The sequence below is a fragment of the Thalassophryne amazonica genome, chromosome 13 (assembly GCF_902500255.1).
Source record: "Thalassophryne amazonica chromosome 13, fThaAma1.1, whole genome shotgun sequence".
NCBI classification, from domain to species: domain Eukaryota; kingdom Metazoa; phylum Chordata; class Actinopteri; order Batrachoidiformes; family Batrachoididae; genus Thalassophryne; species Thalassophryne amazonica.
The window spans coordinates 5,644,597-5,658,164 of record NC_047115.1 but is presented as its reverse complement, the minus strand read 5'-3'; the positions used below and the strand labels follow the sequence as shown (position 1 = coordinate 5,658,164).

The window sequence follows — 13,568 nt, the reverse complement described above, 5'->3', positions numbered from 1 at the left end:
ACTAGTAGCAGAACCTTAAAATCTGATCTCACTGGGACAGGAAGCCAGTAAAGAGACGCCAAACTTGGTGTAATGTGGTCGGACTTTCGGCTTTGTGTCAAAAGTCTGGCAGCAGCATTTTGAACCAATTGGAGAGCCCTAATGCTGGACTGCAGTAGACCAGAAAATAGAACATTGCAGTAGTCCAATATAGAAGAGATAAACACATGAATCAGGGTCTCAGCATCAGCCATAAACAGATTTGGATGAATCTTCACTATATTTCACAAGTGGAAGAAAGCAGACCTCATAATATTTCTAATGTGGAGGTCAAAGGACAACATAGGATCAAAAATTACCCCAAGGTTCCTCACTTTGTCAGTGTGATGTAAGACACACGAGCCGAGGCTGAGCGTTAACTTGTCAAATCGATGCTGATGTCTCACTGGACCAAGAACCATCATTTCAGTCTTATGAGAATTTAAAAGTAGGACGTTTCTGGACATCCAGCTTCTCACTGATGCAAGGCAATCTTCTAAGGATTTTATGTGGATGAGATTACCAGCAGTTATCTGCACGTATAACTGAGTATCATCAGCATAGCAATGAGAGGTAATTCCACAATGCTGCAATATTTGCCCAACAGGTGCAATATAAATGGTGAAAATCAGGGGGCCTAAGACGGACCCCTGTGGAAGCCCAAATTTCATGTCACTAAGGTTACAGGTAGTGTTACTGTACAAAACACAGTGAGAACGACTGGTCAGGTATGACATCAACCATGCAAGGGCACTCCCAGTAATCCCAAAATGATTTTCCAGCCTATCAAGTAGAATATGATGATCCACTGTATCAAATGCAGCACTGAGATCTAACAGCACCAGAACCGTAGTGGTGTCCGAATCCATTGTAAGTAGAAGATCATTCACCACTTTAGTGAGAGCCGTCTCTGTGGAATGATATTTTCTAAAAGCAGACTGCAGTGGCTCAAAGAGATTATTCTCAGTAAGACAGTCCACGAGCTGCCGTGACACCACTTTTTCCAGAATTTTAGAGCAAAATGATAGATTTGATACCGGCTGATAGTTTTTCAATACACTAAGGTCAAGATTAGATTTCTTAAGTAATGGTTTAATCACTGCAGATTTAAAACATTTAGGAAAAGATTCAAAGGTTAATGAGGTTAATCATTTCCAGCACAGTCGGCCCAAGAGTGGGCCACAGGTCCTTAAAGAATTTTGTTTGTATAGGATCAAATAAACAGGTTGTGCTTTTTGTTGACATGCCTAGTGCGATACTGTCAAATTCTGTAAATCTAGGTAATACCTCAGTAATGGCGCCCACCTCAAAAGTAGGCTGTAGTGGCTGGGTTAAGGCATGCTGGGATATGTTTAACCTAATGTCATCTATTTTCTTCTCAAAGTAATCCAGGAAATCTTGTGCTGTAAAAGGAGAGCGACTTACAGGTGGTTGTACATAAATAAGTGTCGCCACCATCAAACAAGAACTGAGTTATGCTTGTTTTTGTTGATCAAATAAGAGTAGTAAGTCCGCTTTGTAGACAGTAATGCATGCTTATAGTCTAAGATAGCATCATGCCACGCAAGGTGGAATACTTCTAATTTTGAACGACGCCATTTCCGTTCTAGACCTCTAGCCTTATGCTTGAGGTCACGCAGATAATCACTAAACCAAGTTAACAGTGTTTTTGGGGGGGGTGGGGGGGGGCACGATTTTAACAAAAGTGGTGCAATCATGTCGAGTGCAGTTTTGAGCGCCGAGTTTAAACTATCCACAAGACTATCTACTGACTGGGTATTTGCCAAATGTGAAGCTAAGACATCAGGCAGTCTAGCTTCCAGTTCAGTCGTAGTTGAGGAGTTGAAGCATCGCCGTAGTGATAAATAAGGTTGTTGTAAGTGAGTGATCAGAGATCACTGATGTAAGAGGCATGAAGTCAATATTCGTGACAGCAATACCATGTGTGAGAACCAGATCCAGGGTATTTCCACTAATGTGCGTCAAATCCTGAATGCATTGCCGAAATCCTAATGCATCCACAATTTCCATAAATGATTTGCAGAGGGGATCAGAAAGCTTTCTTATATGACGTTAAAGTCACCAATGATCAGAATGTTATCTGCACTAGTTGACAAGTTCGAGATGAACGAAATTCATCTAAGAATTCAGAATATGGGGCAGCAGGCCTATATACAGTGACAAAGTAATATGGCTGATTTTTATTCTTCTGACCGTGGCAATGCGTAATATCCTGAGCAAAGTGGAGAATCAGATGCTCAAACGAGTTATATTTGTGACCCCCAACAGCTAATCAACTAAACCTAGATTTATAAATAAGAGCACACCCCGCCTTGCTTCGCATCACGAGGGATGTGACAAAATGTGTATGCCAGTGAGCAGGCCTCATTTAAGGGGAGGACAGCTGTAGGTTTAAGCCAGGTTTCACATAACCCAATCATATCTAAGTTATCAATAATTAGATCATTAACCAACAATGATTTTGAGGATAGTGATCTTATGTTAATGAGACCCAGACTAAGGACCTCAGTGGGGTTGACAGATTAACTGTTTGGATTTAGGGGTGGTTCCAGAGTAGCATATATAACAGGGGTGGGCAATCATGTGCCATAAAGGCCGAAGCACTGCAGGTTTTCCTTGCCACCAATCACCTCAGCAGGTGATTTCATTAATGTTCAGGTGTTTCAGCAGGTGATTTCATTGACAACCAGGTGGTTATGTTCAAGGGAGAAGCTCATCAGTAACCCACCTGCTGAGGAGATTGGTTGCAAGGAAAACCTGCAGTGTCTCGGCCCTCGTTGCCCACCCCTGATATATAAGATGCCTAGAAGTAGGTTTAGGTTTGAGATATTCCAAAGGAGTTGTAGGGAGCACACACGAAATCTTTGATATTGCTGGAACAACCATTGGGTCATCCTCAATTTCATCATCATCCAGTGTAGTAACGGGTATTAAGTTTGCAAACTATATCCCTCTATGATTTTTATGGACACGTCTATGGAAACAGACCACAGTGAACTTGTTGAATGTCCCTCCCTGGAAGATAAACTGCAATATCACCATAGTGGATTTTCTGCACTAATTTCCCCGCTAAGCTAATGGATTCCACATCCACATTTGTCATAAGCCTTGCAGGGTCTCTAATCACCTGCTCCGTGGCCTGCTGTAAATTCCTAAAGCTACCCTCCCTGTAGAGCTCTATCTATGTTCACAGACAAGATGGCGTCACCTTCCCCAGTAGGGTGGAAGCTGTCCAGCATCAGCAAGCCACGGTGGCCCCAGAACGAAGGCCAGTTATCAATAAAGCTAAAGCCTTGCTGTCTACAAAATTGCACCAGCCACCTATTTAATGATGTCAGCCTGCTTAACGCCTCATCCGTACCTTGAGAGGGGAGGGGACCAGAGACTATTAATTTATGCTGACACATCTTTCTGGCAAGGTCACAAGTCCTCTCTATGTTCATTTTTGTGACCTCTGAGTGCTTCATCCTGACATCATTGGTGCCGACGTGACTAACTATGTGACTATATGTCGTATCATGTTCCTTAGTCTGTCTTCCCTTCTGCAGTGTCAGCACCCTAAGATGGGATGCAATGTCGGGAGCTCTGACCCCAGGAATACATTTAAAGTCAGTTGGCGTCTGTAACCTGACTTAGCGGGTGATAGAATCCCCTATTACTAAAGTCCGGTGTTTCGGCCTGGAGACAGGAGTGGAAGTCACTCGTGGGCTCAGAGAATTCACATCAGGCAAATCCAAGGGGGAGAACCGATTCCCAGTTCACAGTTCGCAGTGACAAGTGTGATCGGAGTACCACAACCGGGCACCAAGCCCTACAGGGCTTCCTTCGCCTAGCCACAGTCTGAAATCCGTCCTCCAAAGCTGGTGTTTCTAGGCTGATGCTAATGAGCTCGCTAGCTGGCCCAACACTAACCTTATCTGGAGTGCCCATAACATCTAACTCCACTGAGCTAAGAAGCTGTTCTAACTTACGGACACGGCTCTATAAAACAGTCACCCTATCTTCTAACATCACGCAGGATTTACGGAGGGTGTAAAGTAGTGTACTTTGTGCACTAAGAAATTCAAGAGTATAGCCAAGCAAGCATGAGCTAACCAATAATGAATAAGCTAACCACTCCTAAGGCTCACACAGGATTCACACAGACGTAAATAAATTAAAATTCACAGGAAAAAACCCTCATAAGAGTAAACCACTCCTAAGATTAACACAAGAGTAAAGTACTAAGCTAAAATTCACAATAGTTACAATAAAAAACTAACAAGTATTCAAGAAACGGGGAAGGGTCGAATTAGCTAATGCAAGCTAACCGCTAGTGAAAATGCTAACCACCCCTAAGATTTACAGAGGAGAAAAAAAAATTTCACAGCAGTTACAGTGACAAACAGAAGTATTAAGTAGGCAAAAATAAATAAATAAATAAAAAATAAAAAAGGCTATAAAAGTAACGGCGGGGGGAGGGGGGGGTGAGTCGACCTCGTTAGCAAATGCTAACCACTAGTGATTCACAACAGGACTGTAGTTAAATAAAAGTCAGAGAAGATAACTTAACCAGAAGAGTGCTAAACAGAAAGAAACGTATACAATTGTGTAAAGTTCAGAAGAGCGTCACAACAGCAAACGATCCACTGGAAGCCTCTGGTACATAGGCTGGGAAGTGTCAAAAGTTTCAAAGTGACCCCATCTGTTTGATGTGCCTGCTAGCTGTTGTGTTGTTGTTGCGTCCATTTGTTTGCACAGACAATATTATTACATAGAATAATCTGTCTTCTTGTGGTGAAACATCCTAACAGATCATCTAAGACAACCCCGTTGTAATATTCACGCTGAGTCAAACTCTCGTCTTATTTAATGTTGTATGGTAATGGTGTTAGCACTTTTAGCAGCTGTCCACTTAATGCATGATTATTGAGGAAATAAGTGACTCATAACTTTTAATGTCGACAACGAACTAAATCATTATGAGAAGTGAACCACCGTGCAGTCCCCAAAAATATTATTTAATAAACACCCAAACCCAGGTTAGCCTGTTAGCTGGTGCTTCAGACTTTGAGAGATGAAACACTTATAAATTAATTAAAATATAAAAATACTACTTTGTGTTCTTGGCGGATCGTAAACTTGTTTTGGAGGTGCGTACTGCCACCTACTGTACTGGAGTGTGTGGAATCATGGCATTTATTACTCTAAGTCAATACAATATAGAACATGAAACAATGAAAAGAAGAATAAAACATACAACAAATATCTTAAAACCATTAAGAAACAGCACAAGTTTGACAGTTTTAGCACAACTGTACAGCACTTAGAAAAGACTGAACTGCAGCAACAGCCCTTGAAAGTCATCATATTAATGAAAAACACATGACTAAGGAACCGCTCTTCACACTGCTAATAATGTGAAATTCTACGTTTTGAACATTCTCAGGAAAAAAATGAATTCATAGACTGAGTATCAAGACTTTCCTATTTACTAGTAAATTATATTGGTTCAAAGAAATTAGATAACTGTGAAAATCAGACATTCCAGGACAGAAACTGAAACTTGTGATACTGTCTGTACAGATTAGATTAATTAAAGTGAACTGAGGTAAGCTAATTATTAACCAGTTACTGAGACATAAATGCCAATGGATGTGACCCACACCTAGTAAGTGTGCTCTCACCATGACCACCACCTCAGGGTAGATGGACTCAGTCACTACGTCACTGTTGTGAGTGATGTACTCGACCATCTCATTAAGCCCCGCCCTCTTCACTTCCTTGTACTTGAGGTCGCTGAGCGGGTCGCTAACAAAATCAAACAGCACACAGCACTGTCGCAGCTTCTGCACAAACAGCTCCTCCCTCTCCAGAGATGGGGCATCTGGGGACAACCAGAACATTAGTTTACAGATGCTGGCCTGTGAAAAATCCAGACAAAGACCAGGTCCAGGACAAAGATTCTGCACTTTACTAATGGCCCGGTCACACGGCATACAACGATTCCTGAACGAAGGGAAAAGAACAAAGTCACAAATCGCTGAGAAAAGGTGGACGAATGAGCTCTTGAGTTTTCCCATCACCGAACAGCCTGCAAATCAAGAGCACAAAAGAAACAAAACCAAAGCTAACGTTGATCTTGACGCTTTAAACGAAATGCGCCTCGAACCACTGCTGGAGCAGTGTGTGTGTCTGCATCTCAGAGTTCCAGCACTGCTTCCTTGTCAGGGCTGGGAACATCAGATCACAAAGTTCAGAGTCCTTCTGCCCCCCCACAAAAGTATATATTATAAGTATATATAACCTATATTCAATTGAATACACCACAAAGACAAGATATTTAATGTTCAAACTGATAAACTTTGTTTTTGTGCAAATATTTGCTCATTTTTAAATAGATGCCTGCAACACGTTTCAAAAAAGTTGGGACGGGGCAACAAAAGACTGGGAAAGTTGATGAATGCTCAAAGAACACCTAATTAGAAACAGGTGAGTGTCATGATTGGGTATAAAAGGGGCATCCCCAAAGTCTCAGCCGTTCACAAGCAAAGATAGGGTGAGGATCACCACTTTGTGAACAACTGCATGAAAAAAACAGTCCAACAGTTTAAGAACAATGTTTCTCAATATTCAACTGCAAGGAATTTAGGGATTCCATCATCTACAGTCCATAATATAATCAGAAGATTCAGAGAATCTGGAGAACTTTCTACACGTAAGCGACAAGGCCGAAAACTAACACTGAATGCCCGTGACCTCCGATCCCTCAGGCGGCACTACATTAAAAACCGACATCATCTTACTGTGTGGGCTCAGGAACACTTCAGAAAACCATTGTCAGTTAACAGTTCGTCACTACATCTACAAGTGCAAGTTAAAACTCTACCATGCAAAGTGAAAGCCAAACATCAACAACATTCAGAAACGCCGCCGCCTTCTCTGGGCCTGAGCTCATTTGAAATGGACAGACGCAAAGTGGAAAAGTGTGCTGTGGTCTGATGAGTCCACATTTCAAACTGTTTTTGGAAATCATGGACGTCGTGTCCTCTGGACAAAAGAGGACAAAGACCATCAAGATTGTTACCAGTGCAAAGTTCAAAAGCCAGCATCTGTGATGGTATGGGGGTGTGTTATGACCATGGCATGGACGCATGGACAACTTACACATCTGTGATGGTATGGGGGTGTGTTAGTGCCCATGGCATGGACAACTTACACATCTGTGATGGCACCATCAATGCTGAAAGGTACATCCAGGTTTTGGAGCAACACATGCTGCCATCCAAGCAACGTCTATTTCAGCGATGTCCCTGCTTATTTCAGCAAGACAATGCCAAGCCGCATTCTGCACGTGTTACAACAGCGTGGCTTCGTAGTAAAAGAGTGCGGGTACTAGACTGGCCTGCCTGCAGTCCAGACCTGTCGCCCATTGAAAATGTGTGGCGCATTATGAAGCGCAAAATACGACAACGGAGACCCCAGACTGTTGAGCAACTGAAGTCGTACATCAAGCAAGAATGGGAAAGAATTCCACCTAAAACCTTCCACCTAAATCGTGACGGCCCTCAGCAGCTCTACGGCAACGAGGCTGATCACACTCCTGCAAAGAAAAAACTAAACGCTAATGTAACAAAAACTAAGCAAATGATAAGAAACAGTCAAGAATGACAGCTAAACGTAATACAGACGAACTGAGGTTTTTCATTCAAATTTTTCAACAGTTTAAAAATCCTGACAAAGGCCAGCCGCAGGAACGAACCTGCGTGAAGGTTAAACAATGCCAACTAAAGTCAACGAAAGCCCAGATTCCAGATTCTATTGTATGTGCAGCACTTTGGAACATTTTTGTTGTTAAATGTGCTATATAAATAAAGTGGATTGGATTGGATTTCTTGTTTCGTTTGGGCTTCGTTGCCCTTTAAGTGCCGTGTGACTGGGCCTTTACAATCTGTAAGCAAAAAGCAACAGCATGTCAACTAATGACATAAAAATGACTGAGATAAGAACGCATCTTCACATTCACCCCAAGAAAATAAGCCAGACCATATGTCAGCTGACAGCAGCGTTACTATGGTTACCTTTGAGGGCAGGAAGTTTCTGCAGCTCTCTGTTGCGGGTCAAGCTGAAGCGCGATGAGCTGTGGCGGCGCTCCTTCACCAGCTGAGGACCTCCGGAGTATTTGATCTTATTGAGCTGCGTGGGTGGAGGAGTGCTGCTGTTGGGCCGCTTGCTGCCGCTCTGCTGATTCGCCTTCACACAGGAAACATGGAAACTCATTAACACTGGCGCCCCCTACAGGCTGCAGTGTGCTGATGACTGAGGTGGCAAAAGTCCCAGCTGCTGTGTGATGAGTAAAAACTAAATGCAGATTCACTGAACATGTTCAGCTCAATTTAATTTGTCGCACCAAATCACAGCACAAGTTGCTCCAAAAGGCTTCACAGGGGCGAAGTCGAACCTCACCAACTCCCCAAGCAAATATGTAGGCCAGAGGTCAAGAAAAACTCCCTCCGGTGTTTCTGAGAAAGAAACCTTGACTTATGAGTTTTTTGTTTGTTTTTTTTACACCATGCATTTTTGTGAAGGTTAGTTATTTTTGCTGCATGGTTTTCCTTGTGGGTGTGTGCTTCAAAGAGGACGTGCGCAAACTGAGTTTATTTTTTACTCTCCCCCACCTCTGAAATTAGCGGGTATCTCCAATCCATGTAATTTGGTTGCTGAGTGAAGGAATAATATGGGTGATTTGCAGCACAGATAGAGAAAAGCAGACAGCCATCAGTGTTTTGGTTTTTGAGAGATATTTGGAGTGTGTATTTAGTCTGTCATGGAGTGCATTTAGTGTGTGTGGTGTTTTTTTTTTGTTTTTTTTTTTTTTTTTTTGCTTTGTGCAGCAAAATGAGGCGTCTTATGAATGTGAATTTTTTTTTCTTTTTTAAATGGAGTCTGAACCAAAAAGTGAGGATTCTGATGATGACATGAATGATCCCTCTATTGTTCTGGACAAACAACCAGAGCAGGTGGATCCCCTGATGCGTGCACAGAGATCTGTAGAGAGGATCGGACCCTGCGTTTCTGTTTCCATATCCAAATCTCCATTCGCACACACAGCAGAGACAAGCCCCAGCTCTGACTCCTGGAACACGGAGTAGGATACAGATACTGTTCCAGCAGTAAGCAGGTTCCAGCCACGGAGAACACCGGGCGTCTAGGTAGATGCACTTTCACCCCAAAGTCCAGAAAACCTTTTTCTACTATTTTGTGCAACTGATGAGTCTGGACAACCTGTATCAATACCAATAAAAATGCTGCAACAAACAAAGAATTAGGGAAAAAAATACAAATGGACTAATATTGAGGTGGAAGACCTGTACATTTTTGGGGAAATCCGAAGCACATATCATTGGTGTTACTGCCAAGTCTCCAGGACTACTGGAAACAAAATATCATTTTGTCTCTTTCCATCTCTCATGACAAAAGACAGATTTTGGAACATCCACCTGAGTGATTCAGATGAGGATGCAAAAAAATGACAGAAAAAGGGAACACAAAAAGGGTCATGTCAAACTGTTAAGAGTCAGGCCTCTTTACAATGAGATCCTCAGTGCCTGCCAGGCTGATTACCACCTGGCAGTGGATGAAAGGATGGTAGCCACAAAGTCAAAAACTGGAATTACACAATACATGATGACAATTAATTCAATTTTTTATTTAAATAGCGCCAAATCACAACAAAGTGGCCTCAAGGCGCTTCACACAAGTTAGGCCTAAAGGCCCAGTCACACAGCACTTAACGAAGGGCAACGGAGCCCAAACGAAACAAGAAATCTGGACTTTCATTTACTTTCGCTGGTATTGTTTAACGTTTGCGCCGCTTCGTTCCTGCCGTTAGAGCTTCATCAGGATTTTTAAACTGTTGAAAACTTTGAACAAATACCACCGAAAACCTCAATTCATCTGTATTTGGTTTTGCTATACTTCTTGCGATTTTTTATTGTTTGTTTAGTTTTTGTAACATTAGCATTTTGTTTGACTTCGTTCAACCAGCTGAATGTTTTCACACAGTGCAGAAGCTGTTTTGTGAGTTCTGCATTCGTGTACCGTCTGAAATAACAGCGCAAACTCAGCCTGTTTGCTTGGATTTTTTTTTTTATCTGGGTGGGGGGGTCAGCTTTACTGGGCTCAGGCACCTTATATAGGCCAGAATTAATATTTTGTGTGGATACAATTAATTATTTTGCCACAAGCAACTGCTGAATTTGAAACAACAAAAAAAGTTGTGTAATTGTGTAATGCCATAGGTATTAAAGGCACTGCGCTGCGGTGGTTTGAATCATATTTGTCTAATAGATTACAATTTGTTCATGTAAATGGGGAATCTTCTTCACAGACTAAAGTTAATTATGGAGTTCCACAAGGTTCTGTGCTAGGACCTATTTTATTCACTTTATATATGCTTCCCTTAGGCAGTATTATTAGACGGTATTGCTTAAATTTTCATTGTTACGCAGATGATACCCAGCTTTATCTATCCATGAAGCCAGAGGACACACACCAATTAGCTAAACTGCAGGATTGTCTTACAGACATAAAGACATGGATGACCTCTAATTTCCTGCTTTTAAACTCAGATAAAACTGAAGTTATTGTTCTTGGCCCCACAAATCTTAGAAACATGGTGTCTAACCAGATCCTTACTCTGGATGGCATTACCCTGACCTCTAGTAATACTGGAGTCATTTTTGATCAGGATATGTCATTCAAAGCGCATATTAAACAAATATGTAGGACTGCTTTTTTGCATTTACGCAATATCTCTAAAATCAGAAAGGTCTTGTCTCAGAGTGATGCTGAAAAACTAATTCATGCATTTATTTCCTCTAGGCTGGACTATTGTAATTCATTATTATCAGGTTGTCCTAAAAGTTCCCTAAAAAGCCTTCAGTTAATTCAAAATGCTGCAGCTAGAGTGCTGACGGGGACTAGAAGGAGAGAGCATATCTCACCCATATTGGCCTCTCTTCATTGGCTTCCTGTTAATTCTAGAATAGAATTTAAAATTCTTCTTCTTACTTATAAGGTTTTGAATAATCAGGTCCCATCTTATCTTAGGGACCTCATAGTACCATATCACCCCAATAGAGCGCTTCGCTCTCAGACTGCAGGCTTACTTGTAGTTCCTAGGGTTTGTAAGAGTAGAATGGGAGGCAGAGCCTTCAGCTTTCAGGCTCCTCTCCTGTGGAACCAGCTCCCAATTCAGATCAGGGAGACAGACACCCTCTCTACTTTTAAGATTAGGCTTAAAACTTTCCTTTTTGCTAAAGCTTATAGTTAGGGCTGGATCAGGTGACCCTGAACCATCCCTTAGTTATGCTGCTATAGACGTAGACTGCTGGGGGGTTCCCATGATGCACTGTTTCTTTCTCTTTTTGCTCTGTATGCACCACTCTGCATTTAATCATTAGTGATCGATCTCTGCTCCCCTCCACAGCATGTCTTTTTCCTGGTTCTCTCCCTCAGCCCCAACCAGTCCCAGCAGAAGACTGCCCCTCCCTGAGCCTGGTTCTGCTGGAGGTTTCTTCCTGTTAAAAGGGAGTTTTTCCTTCCCACTGTAGCCAAGTGCTTGCTCACAGGGGGTCGTTTTGACCGTTGGGGTTTTACATCATTATTGTATGGCCTTGCCTTACAATATAAAGCGCCTTGGGGCAACTGTTTGTTGTGATTTGGCGCTATATAAAAAAAAAATTGATTGATTGATTGATTAATTTCCGATGTTACTGAAATGCAGCAGCAGCTCCTGCTTGCGCTTATTATTGTGTATTAAATATAACAATATGAGTGTAGGAATGACAATTCAGCCCTTATGTACATGTGGCAACAAGTAGATGATTCAGATGATTATATAAAGAGATGTTCTGGAAGGAAGAATTCATGTTGTAGATCAGCTGCAGTGGGTTGAAATAACCGCACATGGGGAGTCAATGCGCGCGTTCACGCACTGATTAATTTACTGCTCTGATATATTCAATCATCTTTACACTTATATTTATTCCCCCTTTTGACAGTTTTCTGTTATAAATCAATATATATGGCTCAGTAAAGTAATACAATGAAATAGCAGCCGCCACAGCAAACCAGCTTTTTTTTGGGGGGGGAGCAAAATGGAGCGCAGAGCATGTCATCAGACAGTGAGGGTTCTGATGATGAACAAGATGAAGAAATACTAAAGTGATCGCCGGCCACTAGCCCTAAACTTCACTAAAAGACCCAGAGTTTAGGTAAAGTTGAGGCCACGGCCCGCTCCGTTTACTAATAAAATGAATTATGAGTAAAAAGCATAGTAACATATTATGCCAGTATGCTAGCCATACGAAAGGGAAAATAAGTGCGTCTTAAGTCTGGACTTGAAAGTCTCTACAGAATCCGACAGACAGTTCCACAGAACAGGGGCACGATAAGAGAAAGCTCTGTGACCCGCAGACTTCTTATTCACCCTAGAGACACAAGGTAGTCCTGCACCCTGAGAACACAGAGCCCGCAGAAACAAATCAAATCAATTCTATTTATATAGAGCCAAATCACAACAAACAGTTGCCCCAAGGCGCCTCATATTGTAAGGCAAGGCCATACAATAATTACGGAAAAACCCCAACGGTCAAAACGACCCCTTGTGAGCAAGCACTTGGCGACAGTGGAAAGGAAAAACCCCCTTTAAACAGGAAGAAACCTCCAGCAGAACCAGGCTCAGGGAGGGGCAGTCTTCTGCTGGGACTGGTTGGGACTGAGGGAGAGAATCAGGAAAAAGACATGCTGTGGAAGGGAGCAGAGATCAATCACTAATGATTAAATGCAGAGTGGTGCATACAGAGCAAAAAGAGAAAGAAACACTCAGTGCATCATGAGAAACCCCCAGCAGTCTAAGTCTATAGCAGCATAACTAAAGGATGGTTCAGGGTCACCTGATCCAGCCCTAACTATAAGCTTTAGCAAAAAGGAAAGTTTTAAAGTAGACCTGCATTGAAATAAATGTGGTCAGATTTCAGAAAGAAATAGCTGATATGTATTTATAAGACCCTTGTGAATGCAGTAAAGTAAATCTGTAAGCCCAAATTTGTAATTCAGTGGAGAAATCTTCGTTTAAAAATGACAAATTTGCAGCTAAAATTTAGCCCTCTGTGAAAACAGTTTGTACAGCTGTATCATTTCCATGACATCAGGGACAAGACGATGCGCTCCCGCCTTCAGTCCGATCCCGCATTGAAATTGATTTTATCTGTTAGTAATGTTACTTATACATGTCCTGGTTTCAACATCCAAAAGTAAGCTGCAATGAATGTGAGATACAGATCTGTGTGCTGAGATCAGCAACGACATCGACAGCGGGCGCCGTTCTTCCTCTCCCACTCTCTGCCTCCGCTGCACTTATTAAAAACCACCGCAGTGCCTTTAATACCTATGGCATGCTCTAATCTCTAATAAAATTTTATGGTCAACAGTATCAAAAGCTGCACTGAGGTCTAACAGGACAAGCACAGAGATGAGTCTACTGT

General features: G+C 42.1%; 1 protein-coding gene across 2 annotated transcripts in view; it reads right to left on the bottom strand.

Moving 5' to 3' along the window:
• ppp2r5d (protein phosphatase 2, regulatory subunit B', delta) overlaps positions 1–13,568 on the bottom strand; it is a 136,559-nt gene that overhangs the window by 100,492 nt on the left and 22,499 nt on the right. For both annotated transcript variants that reach the window (XM_034184316.1, XM_034184317.1), the window contains exons 3-4: positions 8,100–8,271; positions 5,706–5,905 (exon numbers count right to left, since the gene is read on the bottom strand). In XM_034184316.1, the coding sequence (XP_034040207.1) occupies positions 5,706–5,905; positions 8,100–8,271 (372 nt within the window). The remainder of the gene's footprint in view (positions 1–5,705; positions 5,906–8,099; positions 8,272–13,568) is intronic.